This window comes from Polypterus senegalus, chromosome 12 (assembly GCF_016835505.1).
Source record: "Polypterus senegalus isolate Bchr_013 chromosome 12, ASM1683550v1, whole genome shotgun sequence".
NCBI classification, from domain to species: domain Eukaryota; kingdom Metazoa; phylum Chordata; class Cladistia; order Polypteriformes; family Polypteridae; genus Polypterus; species Polypterus senegalus.
Window position 1 is genome coordinate 164,893,041 of NC_053165.1, and position 21,620 is coordinate 164,914,660.

The following is a 21,620-nucleotide window of genomic DNA, read 5'->3' on the forward strand; positions in this document are numbered from 1 at the left end:
AACAGCAAAAATGAACGTCTTTGAATCTGAACTATTTACACCAATCCTTTACCCAACCCACTATATCCTAACACAGGGTCACGGGGGTCTGCTGGAGCCAATCCCAGCCAACACAGGGTGCAAGGCAGGAAACAAACCCCGGGCAGGGTGCCAGCCCACCGCAGGGCACACACACCAAGCACACACTAGGCACAATTTAGGATCACCAATCCACCTCACCTGCATGTCTTTGGACGGTGGGAGGAAACCCACGCAGACACGGGGAGAACATGCAAACTCCACACAAGGAGGCCCTGGGAAGTGAACCCTTAAGGGTCTCCTAACTGTGAGGCAGCAGCGCTACCACTGCACCACTGTGCCGCCCTGAACTATGAAACAGCCGCCGTTACCTGGGAGGAAAATAATATATTTTTTTAACTGTTTAAGAAAAATATAATAAAAAACACAACTTTAAAAATAAAATAAACTAACAAACAATGAAGACTCACTAATGTGCTTGTCTTGCGGTCTTGTATGTACAGTATTGTTATGATGCAGTTGACACTTGGAACCTGCCAACTCAATTTAATTTCAAAAGCAACAGGCGGGCGCGGTGGTGGCGTTCAAACATAAAGAATGCTGGCAGTCACCTCCAGTTCGCCCTCTGGTGGTTGTTCTGAGTGTCAGCTGGATGCCAACATACATACAAGACTGCAAGATCACCTCCCACCTTACCCAGAAGGGGTTGATTTCACCCTACGGTATTTTTAGTCGACCAATGAGAAACATGTGTGCCAAGTCTCATGAAAATTGCTCCAGCCGTTCTGAAGTGATGCAGTAACACACACACACACACACACACATACATTGACTTTTATATACAGTATAGAGACTGCCTGTAAGTCTCTCATTGTTCTGGCCCTGAGAGACGCTTTTGAAAAAAAAAGAAACGGCGACTTTGTAATACAACAACACTTTCCTTCTCAAACCCTCTCCCTCGATAACACTGCCCCCCTTTCAGCATCAATCATACCCCCACTGTCAGTCCTGCACCCTCCCTCAATCAGACCCAACAGCCACACCCAAGTGCCTTCAAACTGGCCAGACCATTGTAACTAAAATAATAATAATAATAAGAAGAAGAAGAAGAAGAAGAAGAATTAATTTTATTTACATAACACCTTGAGCTCTGTGGGACAACCAAACCTGGTCAGGTGTCAACACCTGGTGTTAGGACCAGAGATCTGGGCCTGCAGGATGAACCTCAAGGTCCCCTTTGTCATCACTTTCTCCATCGTACACCGTAGACTAAAAGAAGTAAGCACAACACGAATAGTAGATATATAATCAACATGGAAATGACTTGTTCCAGTAGACGTGCACACTCTGTGATTTATCTAACACTTCTACTAACTACGAGCAGAATGTGGAACAATTCATGTAAATGAGCCAGGAGTGACATGTGAGATCAGCCGATATCGAAGTCCATCGGGTTAGAAAGAAGAACACCAGGAGCGTCCGGCAGTTTCAGAAGACGGAGTGAAGCCATCAGGTAAGTGTTTTAAACAGTACTTAGTTTATTAATATAAAGCATGGATTTAAAATGTATAAAAATGTTTTAGCGTTGAGTGCTTGGCAAAGAGAAGTTAAAAAGATGAACGATCGCACACTAAGGAAGTAACAGATGACTTGTAGCAGACATTGAAACTCTTGAATTCAGACTGAACTAAAAGAGTTACTGCTGGACCAGGTGGGGGGCACAAAGTGAGTCCGAACTTGGCTTTGGACCGACAGCCTTGTGCTTTAAGGTTCAGGGCCTTGACCTCCAAGCCACACTGTCTGCCATGTCAGCCTCACAGTAAGCTGTGGAAGTCTTACAGGCTCAAAGTCCAGACGTTATGTTACTCCTCCTCAGCGTTAAATTTCACTTTATGCATTAAGCGAGCAAAGGTGACAGTGAATAGTAAACCCTCAGAGAAGTCATTCTTCATAGTTGTGTCCGGTAGGGAGTGCTGGCTACTCAGGGTCTGACGCTGGGAATCGCCCTGTGGAAGGCTGTTATGTGGACAGCCCTGAATTTCCTGTATGAGCACTTGGAAGGAGCAATAAACTACCAGGCTGCTGTTTAGATCTCTCGCTAGCCCGACGTGTCAACTGACAAACTGATCGATCAGTTCTGCTTGGACCCGAATTGGACTTTTTAGCTAACTGAAGACAAAGAGGGATTGTTAATGGCTACTCTTCTGATAGCCTCATGACATCAATGGCTGCTGCTTGTCACCTGAGTTGCTTATCTTAAACTGAAATGACTGCAGGAGAGACGTTCACACAAGGACTGACATATCCTGAGGTTTGCCTTATAGTAGCGGATGTCGCATTAACCCTTATTCTGGTTAGAGACGTCGGGTTGTTATTGATCTCTGAGAAAGTAGGCTAACAGAAGGAGATTTCACTGCCAGTAACCCAGTCGTGTCAACACTTCACCGGGTTACAGCTGGTGATTTTGTAGTCTCACTCTGTTTGCTTCGCACACTTTTAGCAGCCACAGGTAGATGCGTCCAGAAGATCAATTTGAGGCAAATGCTGAGATGATCGCATTATTCCTTGTTCTGGTTGAAGTAATTTGTCTGAATATTTGAGAAATAAATGTATTTCTTTTGGGATCAATTATTTATTGAATAATTCCAATATAGTAAATAACACAAATGAACATAACATGGTGATAAACTGAACATACGGTGTTAAGTTAGTAGCACAATTTAGGGAGCGGAAGGGTAACAAAAAGCAATGTGCGTTACATTGTCTGATGACTTTTTAAAGTATCGAGTAATCCAACCCAATACGTGTTTTATTGAAGTGACAGTAGTGTTTCTGTCCCAGCAGCACTGGGTGAGAGGCAGGAAACACCTGCACTGGTTTGGCGCTCCTTTGCAGGGCTCAGTTGCACAGCCAAGCAGATGAGAGTGAGACGTGTGCAGCGCGGTAAAAGAAACCCATCCATCCATCCATTATTCAACCCACTATATCCTAACTACAGGGTCACGGGGATCTGCTGGAGCCAATCCCAGCCAACACGGGGCACAAGGCAGGAAAGAAACCCCAGGCAGGGTGCCAACCCACCACAGTAACTGAAACCTACTCGATAAATATCGTTTTATTCAGCTACATATTGTAGATCTGATAAAACTGAAGACACAAAGGCCAATGTTCATGGGGGGGCTCAGGTTGGAGATGTAAAATGGGAAGAACGTGATTTACTTCACAGCACATGAAGGGCTAAATGTATTTATAAAACACAAGAAAATGACTGCAGGCTTTATGCGTGTTTTCAGATTGACGGTGGTCGATGATGACGTTTAACTCTTTTTGTGCCGTTTAATGATGTTGGAGTGTTTGGCCAACTCCAGAAGATTACACTGCAGGTTTTTACAAACCCTAACTGGGTTACTCACCCTCTCCTGGTTATGTCTGCACATGTAAACCCACCGATTGTGCGCCTTTTACAAGACAAAGGAGACAGCCATGGGCCTCTTCTTGACGGGTTTGCTCAATGGTGCGATTGTTCCCTTTTTACAGCTAAATATCTCTGAGACGATGGATGAGGTTGTAGATCTCAGGTGCTGTGCTGCCATCCTTCCAACTTTAATCAAAGGGGAGATGGTGGCGACGCTAGAGCACTACGAATATCTCGGGACAATCACTGATAACAGGCTAAACGTTTAGCTTAGCACAGAACAAAATTGTTGGAAGGGCAGACGCGGCTTGACTGACTTAGGAAACTCAATTGCTTTAAAGTGGACAAAGCCATAATGACACTTTTTAAATATATTTTTATTGAATGTGTTGTTTATATGTTTTGAGATTGGAGATGAGAGATCTTTATTGTCACATACGCTATGCTGTGACAGTAGAGTGAAGTCCTTGTGCCGCAGTTGCAATGAGAAGGGATGGGCACAGGGAAGTATGTACAGGCAATAATATACAGTAAGACAATAAAATGATGATGTAGCAGAAGATACATAAGAATAGTAAACCAGAGTAAAACAGCAATGTAGATGGCAGTCCAGATATAACGCCTGATAGAATTACCCGTAAACCAGCAGGTGGGTACAGCACAGGGCAGACAGGATCAGGTTACCGGGAGTTCATGGACCTTATGGCCTGGGGGTGAAGCTGTCGGTGAAGCAGATGATGCGGGTGCTGAGGCTCCTGGTAACGTTTACAAGAAGGCAGAAGTGAAAACCGGGCCTGAGCAGGACGGTGGATTCAGCTCTCCTTGGACATCTGCCTGAGTGAATAGTATGAAGCTGTGGAAGGTCAGCCCCAGTGAGTTTAGAAGATACACAACAACCTCAGCATGAAGAACATAAACCATCTTAACAACGCTATCAAAATCAGCAGTCAAATGTTTGGTTTGCAGCAGCCCTCCGTTATCACAAACCGATGAGAAAGGAGGCCGACTTGATTCTGTCAGACCGATGCCAGTCTCCTTGATTCCAGCTGTCGCCATCAGGGTGCAGATTTAGGTTTCTGAGGGTAATGAGCCCCGGATTTCAGAGCTTTTTTATTCCGAGAGCTAAAAGCCTTTTAAATTCTGTTGCCTGTGAGGATGCTGCTGAATTCTTTGTCATTATGTTGTGTACAGTTTAAGGTAATTACTCTTCTTTATGCTACTTCTGAGCGTGTTTACCGATGACAAGTCTATTATCAGTTGTCGTGTCTTTGCTTGTTTTTCTTGTATCTGTGTAACAATGTCTTATGTTTTTGTGTCTTCAGGGACCATAAAGTTCACCTGCCTACCTAAATCAAGTAAGTAAGTACAACAAGGCTCAAGAGTCCTCACGTTGCACGGCTCATTGTAAGTTTGTGGATTTACTGCGCCTGCTGTTGTTTTTTACTTGGTCAGACTGTCTGTCTGCTATGTGAAGGATGTTGATGTTGGGATGTCTGCTGCTCATTCTCAGCTCTTTCAATGGTGAGTATCGCTATCATTATTAATGAAGTTTCCAACCAAAAGACTTTTATTTTATTCCTCCTCCTTAACGCCTCCGTCCATCCTGTATGATAAGAACTCCTACATCATTTTTGACACCTTCTCTGATGATTCTTTGGAACATTTGTAATAATAAATAGTTTAGCATGGGGGTGGCCAAACTCCCTCAGGTCAGTGGTGGGCCGTAGTTCGTCATTCTGCTAAAATGATGATCAGACCCTAAACTTCACCTGTAAAATTTAAATTAACAGAAGCAAATGTGTGATGAGCCCACAAAACATCAAGTGATGAATTCAAAATTCGATTGATAATCAGAACTGCTCTGCCTTTCACAAGGATGTGACAGTCCACTTGAAACCCTCACGGCTCATTCTAATGCCTTTATTTCATTATTAAAGTAGTACTAGGGTGTCGTATGGTGTTAGCCATTTATGGAAATGTAGTCAGAATATACGTTTAATATGTCACTGTGCTCTGTACAAAAAACTATTTTATAAATCCACTCACATGTACCGCTAACACAGAGCCAGATTTAGCACACAGGAGTCCACCATGTAAGAACTGCTAGGTAAGCTGGTTAAGACAAGACAAGTTAAGTACAAACCGCGACATGGGCATTGTACTGTTTCTGTGTGTCAGAGTCAGCATGACATTGGATCTTCTTTACCTTGTTTGGAATGGCAAGATTTACCTAAGTGGGCACCTGAACATGGAGAAAGAGTATAAAGCCTTGGCACATTGCCCGGCACACCTTTGGGAGATACCGTCCTGAAAATCCTTCCAGCGCAGCGACAATAATGGGAGACTTTATACATCGGGCTCCCACTTTGGTAATGGTCTTGTCATGGCGTCCTCGTCGGTTATGCAATGTAAGCCATCTTTAAAGAAAGCTAAGTTATTCCTCCTATGTCATTTCTTACCGCCGTATCACTAAGGGAGGGGTATCGCCTTTTTATATCATATCTATATAGTTTCGGGTTATGTAACACGTCGCAATTACAAAAGAACTTATTCCAACAAGGGAGCTAGCGCCCCCTGCTGGATAGAGGATGTAGTGAGAAGTCAAGCAAAAGAACACCTAGAAACTAGGTAAACTAGAAAGATTACAATCTGCAAGCTTTTGAGGCAACTCAGGCCCCTTCTTCATCTTCAGCTGGTCTAGAATTCTTCTGGCCTCATCATCACTCGGACCCCCGTTTATTCACCATATTACTTCGGTCTTGCAGCAGCTTCATTGGCTCCCCATTAAGTTTCAAATTGATTTTAAAATTCTGCTGTTAACATTTAAGGCCATTCATAACCTCGCCCGACCTTCTTCATGTTGCCATTCTCTCCTGTAATCTTAGATCCTCCTCTTCCTCCATCCATCCACCTGACTGTCCCTCTCGCCCATCTAACCACCATGAGGAGTGGAGCATTCAGCCGCTCTGGAACTCACTGCCTACTGAGCTTAGAGATACTGAATCATTCGCAACTTTCAAATGGAAACTTAAAACCCATCTGCTCAAAATGGCTTTTTCTCTGTGATTACAGTGGCTTTGTTTGGTTTTAACTTTGTATATTTTCTGTTTTTTTTGGTGCTTTTAGTTCTGTTTATAATGTACTTTTCATTTTATTGTTTGTTCGGTGTCCTTGAGTGCTTAGAATGGCGCCTTTGTATAAAGAGAATGAATTATTATTATTATCATTGTTTCATGATGGCGCAAAGGTCAAGCAATTACGACAACTGTAACGTGAGTGAATCCTCTCCTAAATGCTAAGCATAGCAGCCTCACTGAAGTTCTCACCACATGCGGACTCTCCAGCTTCCTTCTCTCGAGGTGCTCTGTGAGTCAAAGCAGCTTTTCGTGTTTCTTTCACAGAACCTGCTTATTTGTAGGCCTCATCTAACCGTAATAAAATATACAGTCGTTTCCTGGCTTTAGCAAGCTAAGCAACTACTTGTAGACCTGAAATGGTGGAAGGCCCCCGATCCACAAAGAAAAGAGGGCTGAACGAGGATAGGGGCTCCTAAAATTGCTACACAGCTTAGCGACGGTCTTAGGGGTTTGAACTGAGCGCAGTCCAGTAATGGCTGTCCACATAACTCTACACGATGGTGCCAACTCCACACCACGGTAACCACTGCGCTGTAACAAGTGCAGATGCCTGGCTAGGATGAGCTACTGTTACGACATTTAGGTAATAACTTGACCTGTCACCCTTGTTCCCCCCACACTGATGTCCACTCTGTTATGTGGACCTCTTTTGTAAGTCATTTTGGATAAAAGCATTTGCTATTCTAATAAATGTAAATGTATACCGTAATAACTGCAGTTGTTCTCCTTTCTAGGGTCACTTTGCCTGTTTTCTGCCAACCTGTCCTCGGAGGTGAAAGCTCTAAACGGCTCCTGCCTGTTGATTCCTTGTGTCTTCGGACCCACTTTGTTGATCTCACAGCCCATTGTTGTCTGGAGAATAAATGAATCATCTGGTGTTGAAGTCTTTAGAGGGAGCCAACCATTAGCTAACTGGAGCAACCTTAACGTCAGTGTTATTGGAAACCTGACACAGGGGAATTGCACAGTGTTGATGACAAATATCACATTTCAGCACCAAGGATTGTTTTATTTCAGCATTGAAGACAATGGAAACCACCAGAGATACAACGCCACTAATCCAGTTAGAATTTCTGTAACAGGTAAGAGGAAAACACTTCTGCAATAATGGGGGGTGTACAAGAGACAGAGTAAATATTTTAGATGCATGAAGAACATAAGAACAGGCTGGACAAGAGCTGGCCATTAAGCCGAACAGCTTGACAGGCGTCTAAAATGAGAAGCTGAATTATGAAGGAACCCAAGGTGTTGGATTTCACTGCCCTGCTTTAGTAAACTTCTCCTTGGTGTGCCATTTGTATGAAGCAGAACTTCCTACCATTAGTGTGAAACTTCCACCTGTGGCCGCAGGGCCTTCATTATTTAAAAAGGACACACCTGAATTAGCCAATCAGACTGCTAGAATATTGTGTGAGGACCCACAGGGGAACAATAAGAGCCTATTGTGCAAACTTTGGCTTATTTTAGTTCATTATTTGTGTTACGTTTAAGGCTGGCTTCCCTCCCTGACTTATGTTCAGATTCCTTTTTAACTCTTTATTTATGTATTTTTGTTTATTTTGATGTTGTTTTAGATTTTAGGTATGACAATTTGTTCTAGCAAGTGACTTGTATTTTGTGTGTGGTACCCCAAGGGGCGAGTCCATCTGTCCATCTCCCTCTAGGGACCCCCCACCGCCCCTGGTCCTACACACTATAGGTGGTGCACTGCATGCGCTGGGCGTTGGTGAGTTCTCTTGGGTTTTTGTGTTTAGTTCTGACCGCTCTTTATAGATTGTGCATATTGGGCCTCTGCTTGACCCGAATTGCCTTTTTTTAGGTAACTCTTTTTGTGCCTTTCTGCTCTTTGGGATTTCTTTTGTTACACAGAGAAGTTTAGAGGTGAATATTTTATTTAGAAAGATTCTTCATTTGACCTTTTTGTCTCCTAGCTAAGGGTTTACGGGCATCCCATCCCCAGTTGGGCATGTATTTTTATATCATTGGGACATTTATGAATATATTTTTGGGTTTAGAACTTTGATTTGCAAGCAGAGCCCCTCTCACTGATTCTCCTGCTGCTCTTGTGTATCCCACTCTGGTAAGACTGGTGGAGATTCCGGCCTGCTTTCCTGGCCATTTTAAATAAGTGTTTCATTACAGTTTCTCTCATTACTTTCCATTTTATTCTGTTTTTATCTCACTTTCTCTTGGTTGCGTAGTGAACACTAAAAAGGATAACAATGAAGAATTTAGACTCTGGGCTCCTGCCTGCTTTTTTGACTGCAATTCAGTTTTCTGCTTGATCTTTCACATTCTGGTTCTCTTTGCTCTCGTCTACTTTTGACTCACGCCTATTGTCAGCTCTCTGCTGTTCCCTTCTCAGTACTTCATCTCTTGGTTTTTCCTGATCTGTTTTATTCAGGGCACTCTCCGTTTCCTAATGTACTCTTAACACTGGCTTTTTCATGTGGAGCCCTAGCTCATCATCAGTCACACATCCATACACAGTCACGACTGGTCAATTTAAAGACTACGATGCACCATCCCTGAACATCTCTGAAATGTCGAAATCACATTGGAGTCCCCAACACAAGCATTACAAACATTTTGATGAGAACAGGCCATTCAGCACAACAAAGCTGGTCAGTCCTACCACTGAATCGCTCCAAAATAACATCAAGTGGAGTTTTGATGGTCCCTAAAGTCCTCCTGCCTGCCACTCTACTTGATCTCTTATGTCTGTGGCTCTCTGTGTGAAGAAACACTTCCTAAGGTTTACATAACATTTACCTTTAACAAAAGTCCATGTGTTCCTGCTGAGCTCATATTAGAGTCACCGTCTCGATCCACTGCACTAATTCCCTTTATAATTATATAATCATTCTATAATCATACAATCAGCCTGGTTGCTCTTCTCTAGACTTTGGCTATCATGTGAAGTAAAGGCCAAAACTGCCTATGCTATAAATTGACCTCTGCCAATGTTCAGATGGTGTAAAGTAGTGATTAAAAATGGCTGATAGGATGTTGGTTATGTGTGGGCTACAACTCCAGGAGGTTAACACTCCATTTCATCAATAAAGTTACATTTCAAAAAGACAACTTAATAACAGTAGAAAACGTACAATGAATCCAAAACAACTACAGAGTGTGATTGATTGATAAGGCCAACTATGAAGAAACCCAAAGCATCTTCCAAATGCAGTGCTGCTAAACACCAAGTGTGACCTACTAGGACACTAGAGAAGGTCACAAACCAGACTTAGGGTGGACTTTGTATTTCACGCGTACACAGATGCTCATGTCCAGTTCTCTCTTAGGATTACTTGTGTGTTTTTGACTGCTATTTCTCTGTTACTTGTTAATACGCTCAAATGTCATCTTCAGCGCATCACCAGTTCTAATGACTCGCTGAATGCAGTGGGCCACTGGACTCCAGTCTGACTAGGACACTTACTGGGGTGCATCCCACTGCTGCACTGGCCTGGCATCCACACAACAACAACATTGATTTCTACGGCACGTTTTCATACAAATGATGCAGCTCAAAGGGCTTTACAAGATGAAGAAAGGAATGTTTATAAAGATATAAAAATAAGATTAGGCAATACTATATAACAAAGAATAAAGTAGGGTGGTCCAATGGCCAGGAGGACAGAAACAACAAGCAAAAAAAGAAAACTCAAGATGGGCTGCAGAAAAAAAATGAACAAAATCTGCAGGGGACTCAAGGCCACGAGACCACCCAGCCAGGCCCCTCTAGGCATTCTACCTACCATATAAATGATCTCAGCCAGTCCTTATGACTTTCAGGGTTCACTTCAAACAATTTGTTGATGATGTGGACATGTGGACATCTGGACTTCAATGTAGGGACTGCATGGTGCCCTGATCAGGAGGTGGGGGGGCGCAGATCACCACCACAGAAAACCAGAAAAAGAACAGCAGAGAACGTAGAGGTTAACACGGATCGCAGAGCCACGACAAAAACGATAATTAAATGCATATGCAGAATATCAGGGTTACGCTAAAATGAAGCTCTAAGAAAGCCGTGTTAAAATAATTTAGCAGTTTTTTAAAGTGCTCCACCATATCAGCCTGTTGAAATTCTATCGGTAAACTCATATTCCAGATTTTAGGTGCATAACGGCAGAAGGCCACCTGCCTCACCACTTCTTTTTGGTTTAGCTCTTGGAATTCTAAGATTTGGAGTGTAAGGTGAGAGGCATTCTGGGATATAAGATGGAGTAGATTATTGAAGGCTTTGTAAACCATCAGCAGGATTTTCAAGTCAATTCTGAATGACACGGGTAACCAGTGTAGTGACATCAGTACTGGTGTGATGTGCTCAGATTTTCTTTTCCTAGTTAGGATTCTAGCAGCTGCATTCTGCACTCGTTGCAAGTGATTGATGTCTTTTTTGGGTGGTCCTGAGAGGAGTGCGTTACAGTAATCTAGTCTACTGAACACAAAGTAAATACTGTGATAGGTCGGGATGGCAATGCACACCCTGACTTTGAACACCACAGCACAAGACTGGGATTTTACAATAGTGTCACCATTATTAGCCCCTTACAGACCATGGCCTTCCTTTAAAACCTCACTCTTTACCTCCTCGTCCTCCTCCTCAGCCTTACACCAGGAGAGATCCCACCAACACTACTCTCCAGAATCTGAACTTGGTACGCCATGGAGGACCAACCTTGTAGCACTCCCAGGACACTATGAGCTTAGACAAGAGCCTCCGACAGACAATAAGACCACTTGTCACGTTTGCGATGTCACTGGACTTCCAGTATAACTGTGACAGACGTTCAATTTGGAATTATCTTTTGGTTAGATAAACGGAAGACCTTGACGGGTAGTTAGTTGAGACCAAGTAGGCCAAGTGTTGAGTTTCATTTTAGTGCTGACGTGTTTTTGCCTTTGACTTCGAGTTTTGGTTGCCCCTACACTTTGTTGGCTCCGATACATTTTTCATTTTCATATTTTTACTTTTTTCTGACCTCCTCTATGATTTTAGCCTTACTTTTGTACTTTCCTGGTCATTCTGTTTATTCACAATAATCCCTGAAGACACCATCTTTTAACACCCATGTCCTCCATTTTAATATATTGAAAAAAAAGACAAAACTTTACAGCATTCTGTGTTTATATAATAAATACGTACAATCAACTCAATCAACCAATCAAATTCCTTCAATCCAGCATGTCTAAGATAACACTTTACCATAAGGACCTATGTGATGGTCCCAGGAACCAATGCTTTAATTTTTGTCACTGATATTGCCACTCCATCAAAGCCTGATTATTTTTAGGTCTGATAAAAGAAAAATGTGTAATCATTAAAACATTTTGCTTTTGTTGACTTCCCAGACAGGCCGACGCTGACCCAAGGGGATACAATAAGGGAGAACTCAACGGGCATTCTGACCTGCAAGGCTCCATTGATGTGTGGCTATCAGCCTCCGACTCTGACGTGGAGCAACACACTGAACGGGACGTTACAACAATATGTGGAAAATGGAACAAAATCAGTCATTTCAAATCTGTCTTTCACGGCTCTGTATTTGCACAACGGGATGAACGTCACCTGCACGCTGCAGTACTTGGCGGGAGCCGATAACCGAAGTGCTGGGCAGAGCCTGACACTCAGCGTCTACTGTAAGATCTTTGTGATTTTTGATTAACCAAATGTCATTATTAATTGATGTTACTCTGATCAGCTGGCATTACACTACCTTGACGACAAGATGTGAATGGGAGACTTTAGAGCGGACACTTAAAGATAACTGATATGGTACTGATTTGGGACAAACGTTCATATGGATATCAGCCTAGCAAGAGCGCCTGGAGTGAGCATGGAGTCTCATAGAGGAGCTTCATTTAGATCACTAGTCAGTTTTCCTTCCTCAAAAACTTTTGGTGACTAAGCTAGACAGCTTAAGGCTGAATGTAAATATCATTTCAGACTGTCCATATTATGTGGGAACTCGGAGAAATGTGAAATGAACTTTTCTTGAATTTAGTGTGTTTATTCACTTAATGGTGCCGACACACTGCATTTGTTCAACTGACATAAACTGATTTGCTGCTGCTTTTCATTTGTACTTGGCATCCGATATTTCTCGTTTCAGTGTCCTACAATAGTCGTTCAGTATTGATGGATCCCACTTGCCCTGATCCCGCTTTTCCATCATTGTAATGCCCTGCTGAAAACCGACTGCACTAAGATTAGCAGGGAGGAAGTCCAAGTGTGAATGTTGCACTTCATGGCTTTGTATGTTTCAAGCATGTTGTTAGCCAGCTTTGGTGCTCTCTAGTTGCCATGAAAATTCCCTACAACATCCTTGAATGCCTTTCATTAAAATTCATCCAGCCCCACTAGCAGATCTTCAAACCGCTTGTCACTGATGACGTGTCTGATTGGTGGACGTCCTTATTATTGGCATGAGTTCTTCATGGAAAAATCTGCCTCAGATATTGAAATCTTTCACCTTCCTTGTTAATCACTTTCAGTAAATTGTTCCTCAGTTTTTAAGTTTCATATGAAGATCTCCGGGCCAATAAGAGGCTCTTTACTGCTCACGGAGTGGCCAGTCCTTTTTAATGTAATGAGACTCTCAGGCACGGCTCTTCCATTTGCTGTACTTGGAATATCTGAGCTGCAAGGCCAGGACCTTTTGATCAGGGGTCACCGACTCGGGTCCTGGAGGACCACCATGGCTGCAGGTTTTCATTCTAACCCTTTTTTTAATGAGTACCCTGTTTGTGCTGCTAATTAACTTCTTGTGAATTCATTTGAATTGAATTGCTTTTTTAAGATTTGTCCCCCTGAATTTCGTCAATGTTCCTCTTTATTGCTTCATTTCTCTCCTTAAATGGCACCCAAACAGAAATGAAATGTGAGGTGAAGTCGCCAACAGAAGACCAACTAAGTCAGGGCCACAAACTCCAACCAATTTCATTCCACCCAGTTGCCCAATTAAGCTCTGATTCTTGTTGTTAATCTTTTATTCAATGGCTTGTTTGCTGCTCTTGTTGTGCAATAGCAGACATTTCTGAAATTGTGGATTTTCTCCTTTCTAAGACCTCCATTAAAATGTTTTGTGGACCTGAGCAGATCAGCATTCCTGAGACCTTCCTCTTTCTTTATGTTCAGATATTGTACGATGGACACCATTTGTGGTGGCTCATTTTGTATCTCATTATTGTTTGGCTGCTAATTAAGGAAAAAGAAACAACTAAGGGGTCTGAGTCTTCAGGAGCATCCATCCATCCATCATCCAGCCCGCTATATCCTAACTACAGGGTCACGGGGGTCTGCAGGGTGCGCACACACACACACACCGAGACCACACTAGGGACAATTTAGGAGTGCCAATGCACCTAACCTGCATGTGTTTGGACTGTGGGAGGAAACCCACGCAGACACGGGGAGAACATGCAAACTCCACGCAGGGAGGACCCGGGAAGTGAACCCTTAAGGGTCTCCTAACTGTGAGGCAGCAGCGCCACCCACTGTGCCACCGTGCCGCCCTCTTCAGGAGCAAGTCAGTTAAAATGAATTCAAAAGAAGTTAATTAGTGCAAAAACAGGTCACTCATTATGAAAAGGGTTAGAATGAAAACCTGCAGCCACGGTGGTCGTCAAGGACCGGAGCTGAGGACCCCTGCTTTAGATCACCACAGATGCTCCAATTGTGGTTGTCACACGCGTATATTTATAATATGAGAGGGAAGAATAAGCAATTGCAATAAAATGGTATGTGATAGGGAAATGTCAATGCAGAGGAGAGCTTTGTGGTCAAAATATTTAAGGTACCCCCAAAAGTGTTGAGGAAGGAAACCCCTCACTGACTGGTGCAAGAACTGGAGGCCAAGCCAACTGACGCCTCCCCAGCATTGTTTCCTGCCTTGTTCTCAATGCCACTGGGTGGGCTCCAAAAGCTTCTCATTGAGAACGTAATATTTAAAAAAAAATTTAAGAAGTCAACAAATATCGCTTTAAATATAGTCAAGCAAAATAAACACGTAAAATACATTCATACTTTTAGAATGTCTTGAAGTGTAAAAACGTGAACATTTTGTTCCTTTCAGATCATCCAAGGGGCACCACGGCTTCAATTAATCCTTCTGGTAAAATACTGCTGACCATGTCTGTGACACTGACCTGCACCTCCAGGGCAAACCCGGCCAGCAACTACACCTGGTATAAAGTGAACGGGACCACCGTCTCCACGTTAGGCTCTGAGCAGAATCTGACCTTGCCAGCAGTGACTCTGCAGGACCGAGGGGTCTACTTCTGCAAAGGCGACAATGGTTGGGGCAAAGAGAACTCCCCAGCTGTCAATCTGGAGGTGGATTGTCTTCCCATTACCGACAGTAAGTCTTTTAAAACATAATAAAATAATCGTCATTTCCAATAGCAGAGACATTTTAAGATTAGACGCATGGGGTTCGTCGTGTGGTGGGTGCGGCAATGGGCTGTGTCAGCGCAGACTCCTAACCTCTGCTCCGTCTTGTGTGTCTGCAGCGCCAGCTCCGTACATCATCATTGGAATTGAAGCCCTCCTGATAGCAGCGCTCACAAGTGTGCTCGTCTATACGCTGACAAGGTGGGAGTTGAAAATATCTATGATATAGCGCCTTTACTATCTGCTCATCTGTCCAACATGTAGTGCCTTTTATATCTGTCTCTTACAGTATATACTGTCTTCTCTATGGTAACATGACCAGGCACAAACTGTCGTAGGCAGGCTAAAAGTCGTGGCGCCAGCCTGGTCACCCCATGTAATCTTAGCAGGCAGCAAAACAATTGAAAATTAACTGGCTCTGGTTAGCTTCATTCGGTCTGACGTTTGCATGGCTTAGGCTTCAGATACACAGTCCTGCTCTTTCGCTGGTCAGGGTCTGACACCTGGCTCTCTGGTGCCAGCCAGATTGGGGCAGAGTCTTTTTGTGGGCACAGGGTGGATCTAAGTGTCTCTCTTCAGTGATTCATGAATGCCTTTAGCATCAGCACCCCCAATCGTCCCAAGGTGGAACTTCTTACCTAACAAGAGCCTGGAAGGCGGCTCCCTGTCTGTCTGTCTGTCTGTCTGTCTGATAAAGCACCTTTTCCATCTCCTGTCCATGTAAATCAATAGAAGAGCTTGATCTAAGAGTAAAGTAAACTCCACAAAGTGTCAGTAAGCTAAACTTAACTAACTAATTCATTATTTGGCATTACGTGTGCCAGCACTGTGTATAGCAATTCCTTATCACCATTCACTTTACATATTATTGATTTATTTTCATGTTGACAAAGACTTCATCAGATGAAAACGTCAAGGTGGGTATTTGTTCTCGTAAACGTGCTTGTGTGCTTTTGTGTTGTACTTGGAATGGGAAGTGCAGAGCGTAAGAATGAAAGGACCTGACCTGAAGAGGAGGAACTGGCTGAGCGGAACACAATAGAAGAGACGCGATTCCCAAAAAGCACACTCTCTCGTTCTCAGATTATTTTCAGTGTAATCAAGAGATAAGAAATTAATTTTAAATAAAGAGAGAGAGAGAGAGAGAGAGTGCTTTAGTTATGGTGGTCCTGTCAAACCTTCATGCTCAGTCAAAGGTAGAACATCAGCTTTTTGAATTCCCAGCCTGTCGCTGTCTCTAACTTTTCTTTTTTTTTTATTTCTTTCTCTTTCTTCCTCTTCATGCTCTTGGTGTCCTCAAGGCAATACAAGGTAAGTCGTGATGTGTTTATGTCTTCTAAATGACAGAAAGGAAACAGGAAATGAAAAGCAGCCGGTTTTATTTTCCAGAAAAAACAGCTGAAGAAACAAGAAGAGAGGACTCCTCAGCCAGTCTACTCCAACCACAAGGTCTGCAGCGAACAACGTCGTGTGGCGGCCACAAACCCGCAGGTGGGCTTCATGTGGCTGACTAGAGTTGGTGCTGCTTGGCTTACGGTCCTGTAAATCTTCAAGGTTTCATTTACCGTATATACTCGCGTATAAGTAAATCGATCATAAAATCAGACCCTGACTTATACGCCCGTTCAAAAATACGACACTTATTATTAATATTATTTTTTTCCATCTTCTCACCTCCTCCAATCTCTCATCGGTTTCTCAGACACATCGAATTTTGTGGCAGCAGCGCAGTTACCGATTTCTTTCACCACTTCAACGACATTTAATTTAAAACCAGCTTCATATTTTCTTCTGATCGCATGCTCCGTCGTAGATAAAGGATGTTCTTACGATAAAGGTGTATGAGGTTGTGAGACACAAAAAAACACAAATAGTGCCAATGTCGCTTCGGAATAGTGTGGGTATTAAATACTGTGTGGTCACGTAGGCACAATAGAAAACAAAGACCGTGTGCCCCGTGGTTACTCTCTCAGGTGGGCACTCGTTAGCATATCATACTATCTTGGACCAATAGTGTGAGTCTTCTGCATTCGACTTATACGACTGACATTATAAAATACCGGAAATTATACAATAAAATCAAGGCCCGACTTATCTGTGGGAGAATGTAAAAGCGAGTGTATACAGTACATTTAGGTTTGACTTTATTAATTATAAAACGACAAGTAAATGATAAAATTCCGAGTCAAAGGTCAGTTGTGCTGAAGCTTCATAGCGCAGTAGTGAGGCCTCACCCGGGGTGCTCTGTTCAGCTTTGTTTTAAGTGGGACGTAGCAGAGGTGACTTATTATGGTGGCAGCTTGACGTGGGGTGACGTTAGCTGTGTTACTGTGAACAGATGCGTTATTGCTCTTATTCTTTTTAAACAGATATTTCAAGATGAAAATAATTATGAAGACTTAAATGGAGCAAAGTTATCTTCAATCTATGAAACGCTGCCATAGACAAGAGAATGGACTGCCACACTACGCCTGTCTGTCATGAAAGCACATTTGGCCTCCACTGAGTCTCCTTTGCTCCTCTTCTCTCTTCCATACATAACACCAGGCCAGGGCAGCGCACTTGAGGATGAAGCCATTTTAGAGTTGCCAGGCTGAAGATAAGCCCACCATAATCACGGGGAGACTGACTGAAAAATGTGACTCTGGTGAAAAACAATGCCATAAGCACTCAAGATGGACCTTGGGGGGTCGAAACAAACCACCGAGTGAGTCAAGGAACTCAAGTGAAAACCCTGATGACTTTTAATAAAGACCACCTGGATGAGACTTTGGGCGAGTTAGCCAACCAAGCGGGCGGCACATGAGCTGAGCGGCCACCTCTTGTTTGTCAAACTTCTCGTGTTTGTTTCACAAAAGTGCCTCTATTTCATTTATTTTTGTTTTTTAAATCAATAATTTTCAACAATATGCTTGACATTTTTGTGAATAACAGTATCTGAAATAATGAAGTTCATTATGATTAATGCCATACCTTCTATGGCCATTTATCAATTAAAATAATAAAGTTACAATCAGAAATAAGCATTTTGGCATGAGGGTTTGGTTTTATTGAAAAATATTTTACTTTTCTTCTACACCATCAACACAAAGTTGATGAGGTTCCCCAGTCTGTTAACAATGGCTTAATGGGGATAAAAAAATCGTGCGGTTCACAGCTCCTCAAATACGACTGGAAATGTTTAATTTGAGTAATTTTTATGTTAGCAGCAGGAGCCGAGCTCTGGTGAAGCCTCCTGGCCCTGCTAAGGCTCTCCAAGGTTCAGTCCTTACTCCGAAGGTAACTGAGGTCGCCAGCCGCGGCCATGATTAGCGTATTGCAGAGTGAAGGTTAAGGTAGCCAACCCTTATTAAGGACACAAGTGATGATGGAATGGCACATAGGACATTACTGTGGGGCGTCCAGGTAAACCACAGTGAATACTACAGACATTCCCAGGACTAGCTTATCTACCACTATAGTCCCATTTGTGGACTGAACTGGAAATTCAGAGGAGTACTTTTAGTGAGGAAAGAAGACGGCAATGACATGGTCAGCTGATCAGCATGCTTTGTTGCCATTATGAAACAGTGATATATTATCATTTATTCTCCTTGACTATAAAATAAAGTGCAGCAGTCCGTCAGGTAACAGTGGGAGTTGACACAAAGTCTAAATATAAGAGTTTGAAGGCAGAAATGTGGGCAAAGCTCACCTAAAAGTGTCTTGTTTGATTTTATCCACTAGATGGCAGCAATGACTGCAATATGGACCGAGAAAGTTCCGTTCGCAGCGCAGCATTTTCAAATTCAAATCCTTGTTTGATGCCCTTTTCGTTAAGTTTTGAATCATTTACTTATGTTAATGTTTCTTTTGTTTATTATCTGCTGTATTTTCTTTGCCTTGTTTATGTTCCATCTGTTTTGTGGGTGATTCCCCCGAGAACTGGGGTCACTGGGAGGGACTGCCATAAATCCGGTGGGTTTCCCACAGTTCTTGGCTGTTCACTTTGAATGCGTAAGGTAGTCAGTGAGTTTCTTTGTATTTTTTTCTGTTCTTGTGCCTTTGAATAATTCTGGATATTTTTAACCTTCTGCTTTGCTCTTTTTGATTACATCTTTGGATTTTGTATTGTGACTCTGCTTACTTGCTATGTATGCTGTGACTTCATGAAACTTCATTATGCCTTTTGTGTTCTTTGAAGCTTTGTGTATTACAGAGCATTTTTGGTGGAAAATAAATCTTTAATTTTATAGAGATTCTGTGTTTGCCTTTATTACTAGCCAGGGTTTGACAGTGATGGTTCCCTCTAGCGTGCATATGTGGAACTGCTTTTCGACTCCAAACCATCAAATATCGACTGTTGCTGTCATCAAAATAAATAGTCCTGGCTTATTGTTGGTGACTCAGATTCTGTACTGTCAAGTGAAGATTTGAAAAACAAAGAATACAAACCAGTGTGAGTAGTTTTAACACAGAATGGTGCAAGATAAGCTATGTTGAAAACAGTCTACAACGAAGGAACAAATTGGTATTCCAAACAAACACAACAATCACAAATCGTCACTTACACAGGCCACAGCCAAAAACAAGAGGAAGTTGAAAAACAGAAATACTAACTAATAAAATAACAGCAGTCACCCTTTGACTTCTGTAGGCTTCTATGGCTCTGGGGGCGGGATCACAGCTACAACACCAGGAGGCCCCACCCCCTCGGGCTCAACACAAAGTGGAAAAAATATAAGGAGCACACAACTAGTGCGACAAAAAACTAAAACACAATAATAAAGAGCAACTGGGGGGTCCTATATACTAACAACTTTACAGCTATATAGCGCCTTACTGGGTCTGCAAAGTCCAGACCTTTCTTTTTAATTTTCTTCATGTTTAGTCATTCTGGTGTGTGTGTGTGTGTGTGTGTGTCTATCTATCTATCTATTATATAGTACCTTTCCTATCTATCTATCTATCTATCTATCTATCTATCTATCTATCTATCTATCTATCTATTATATAGTGTCTTTCGCTCTATGTATCTATCTCTCTATTATATAGCTCCTTTCACACCTATCTGTCTGTCTGTATTAAATGATGTCTTCCTGATATATATCTGCTTACTTTAGAGTGGTTTTCAATGTATATGGGCAGGGACTCATAAGAGAGAGAATTGCAACCTGGTAGGAAACCTGCAAAATGAGACACTTGGTGGAGTCAAGTGACTCTTCTGAAGATGGAAGATGAAGCCATAAAGGAAATTAAAACATTTTATGAAAGATGGACATGAGCACTAGGTCACATATTTGAAAAGAGAGAAAGCAAAATGCAGACTTTCCGCAAAGTGAGGACCTTGAAGGCTAGCAGGAACAGAAGCAAAAATCCTCCACCCAAGGTAGTGACAGCCTGGCTGCTTTCTGTGTGACAGTTGGGACCAAAAATACTGTAGGAAAGAGAAAGGCAGGCCAGCAGGTGACATTGGAACATCAGAACTATCTAGACGAGAACAGGCAGATCAGCCCAACAAAGCTCTCCAGAAATGGGAAATGGAAACCCTGGTTCTTTAAAGAGTGATAAGGACTCAGAGGTAAAGTGGTCCTGGAGGCCACCTGAGGCAGTAAGACAGGGACTGAAAAGCTGAGCGTCAGGCCTTGGCATATGTGAGCCAGAGATGAGGGATTAAAGGCCAGGACATCGGTAAGTGAAGAATAAACACCTTCAGCAACAACTAAATAGAATAACTAAAGGGAAACCAAGTGAAAAAGAGGACAGGAGGAAAGTGAGAAGGCTGTCAAACAATATGGAAAGTGTAAGAGCAGAAATGCCAGACTATCTGACAGAGAAGGAGAAGGGTTCATTGTTGGTGACAGTTCACTTAATGCACAGAAAACTCGCATTGCTCATGATTCAGTTAGATGTCATTTTTAAATAAACTTTGCATTTGTATCATTTGGGGCTCAAGTGACATCTCGTCAAGGTTGAAGTGGCCACTAGGTGGCAGTGCTTAATTACAGTATGAAAAATGTGTCTTATTAAAATATGTTATGTGAAAGAGGAAAATGGTTTTCATTTTTAAATAATGTGCCAAAAAATTTATGACACTCACATGAAGTAATCCACAGCTTTTCGAAAATTAGTGTGAAGAGGCACCACAATCAGCGCCTAGATGAGTGGGCAGTGCCCAGGTTAGAGAGACCACTACACTGACAGATACTGAAGTAAAGAATTGCTTGGCCTGCCACTAGGGGGCGACAGAGCAACAGGCAGAGCCACCGATACCTGAGGGCAGAGAAGCTGAGGAGACAACATTGGGATGGCAGAAGGAAGGCAGAAAGCCAGCAGCTGCCAGGGCTGTGTGGCCATGTCTGACCCTAAGATCATCTTACTTGTCACTTCTGTTGCTTTTTACTTCATTTATTAACTTGGTACCATCTTTATATTTGTGTGTTTGTTCTTTACGACTTTATTATTATGTTGTGCCCTACACAGAGCTGGCTATTAAGTTCCTGCTGCGATCAAACAGGATAAAGTCCAGTCAGATAACGAAAGTCTCAGGAGGGCTTGGTCAGCGAACATCAGAAAAATGACAGAAAAACACAAACAGTACTGACCAGAAAACTGAAACAAAAAGGTAGCTCCTTTTATTTTCATTTAAAAGTAATGTTGAAACGCTGTGAAA

The 21,620-nt window shown here is 42.5% G+C and overlaps 1 protein-coding gene across 1 annotated transcript; it reads left to right on the plus strand.

Moving 5' to 3' along the window:
• Positions 1-1,465: 1,465 nt before the first annotated feature.
• On the plus strand, positions 1,466-19,206 carry LOC120540141 (sialoadhesin-like). Its single transcript, XM_039770648.1, has 9 exons — positions 1,466-1,531; positions 4,756-4,954; positions 7,305-7,652; positions 11,929-12,216; positions 14,652-14,936; positions 15,088-15,169; positions 16,270-16,279; positions 16,358-16,459; positions 17,338-19,206. Exons 2-9 carry the CDS (start codon positions 4,909-4,911, stop codon positions 17,410-17,412), a joined length of 1,236 nt encoding a protein of 411 aa, XP_039626582.1. The 5' UTR covers positions 1,466-1,531; positions 4,756-4,908; the 3' UTR covers positions 17,413-19,206.
• The last annotated feature ends 2,414 nt before the right edge of the window (positions 19,207-21,620 follow it).

Excerpts from the sequence above, each read along its gene's own strand:
- LOC120540141 (XM_039770648.1), top strand. The coding sequence starts at position 4,909 with ATGTTGATGTTGGGATGTCTGCTGCTCATTCTCAGCTCTTTCAATG. Across the intron at positions 4,955-7,304 it reads CATTCTCAGCTCTTTCAATG|GGTCACTTTGCCTGTTTTCT; the intron begins GTGAGTATCGCT and ends TCTCCTTTCTAG. Across the intron at positions 12,217-14,651 it reads CCTGACACTCAGCGTCTACT|ATCATCCAAGGGGCACCACG; the intron begins GTAAGATCTTTG and ends TGTTCCTTTCAG.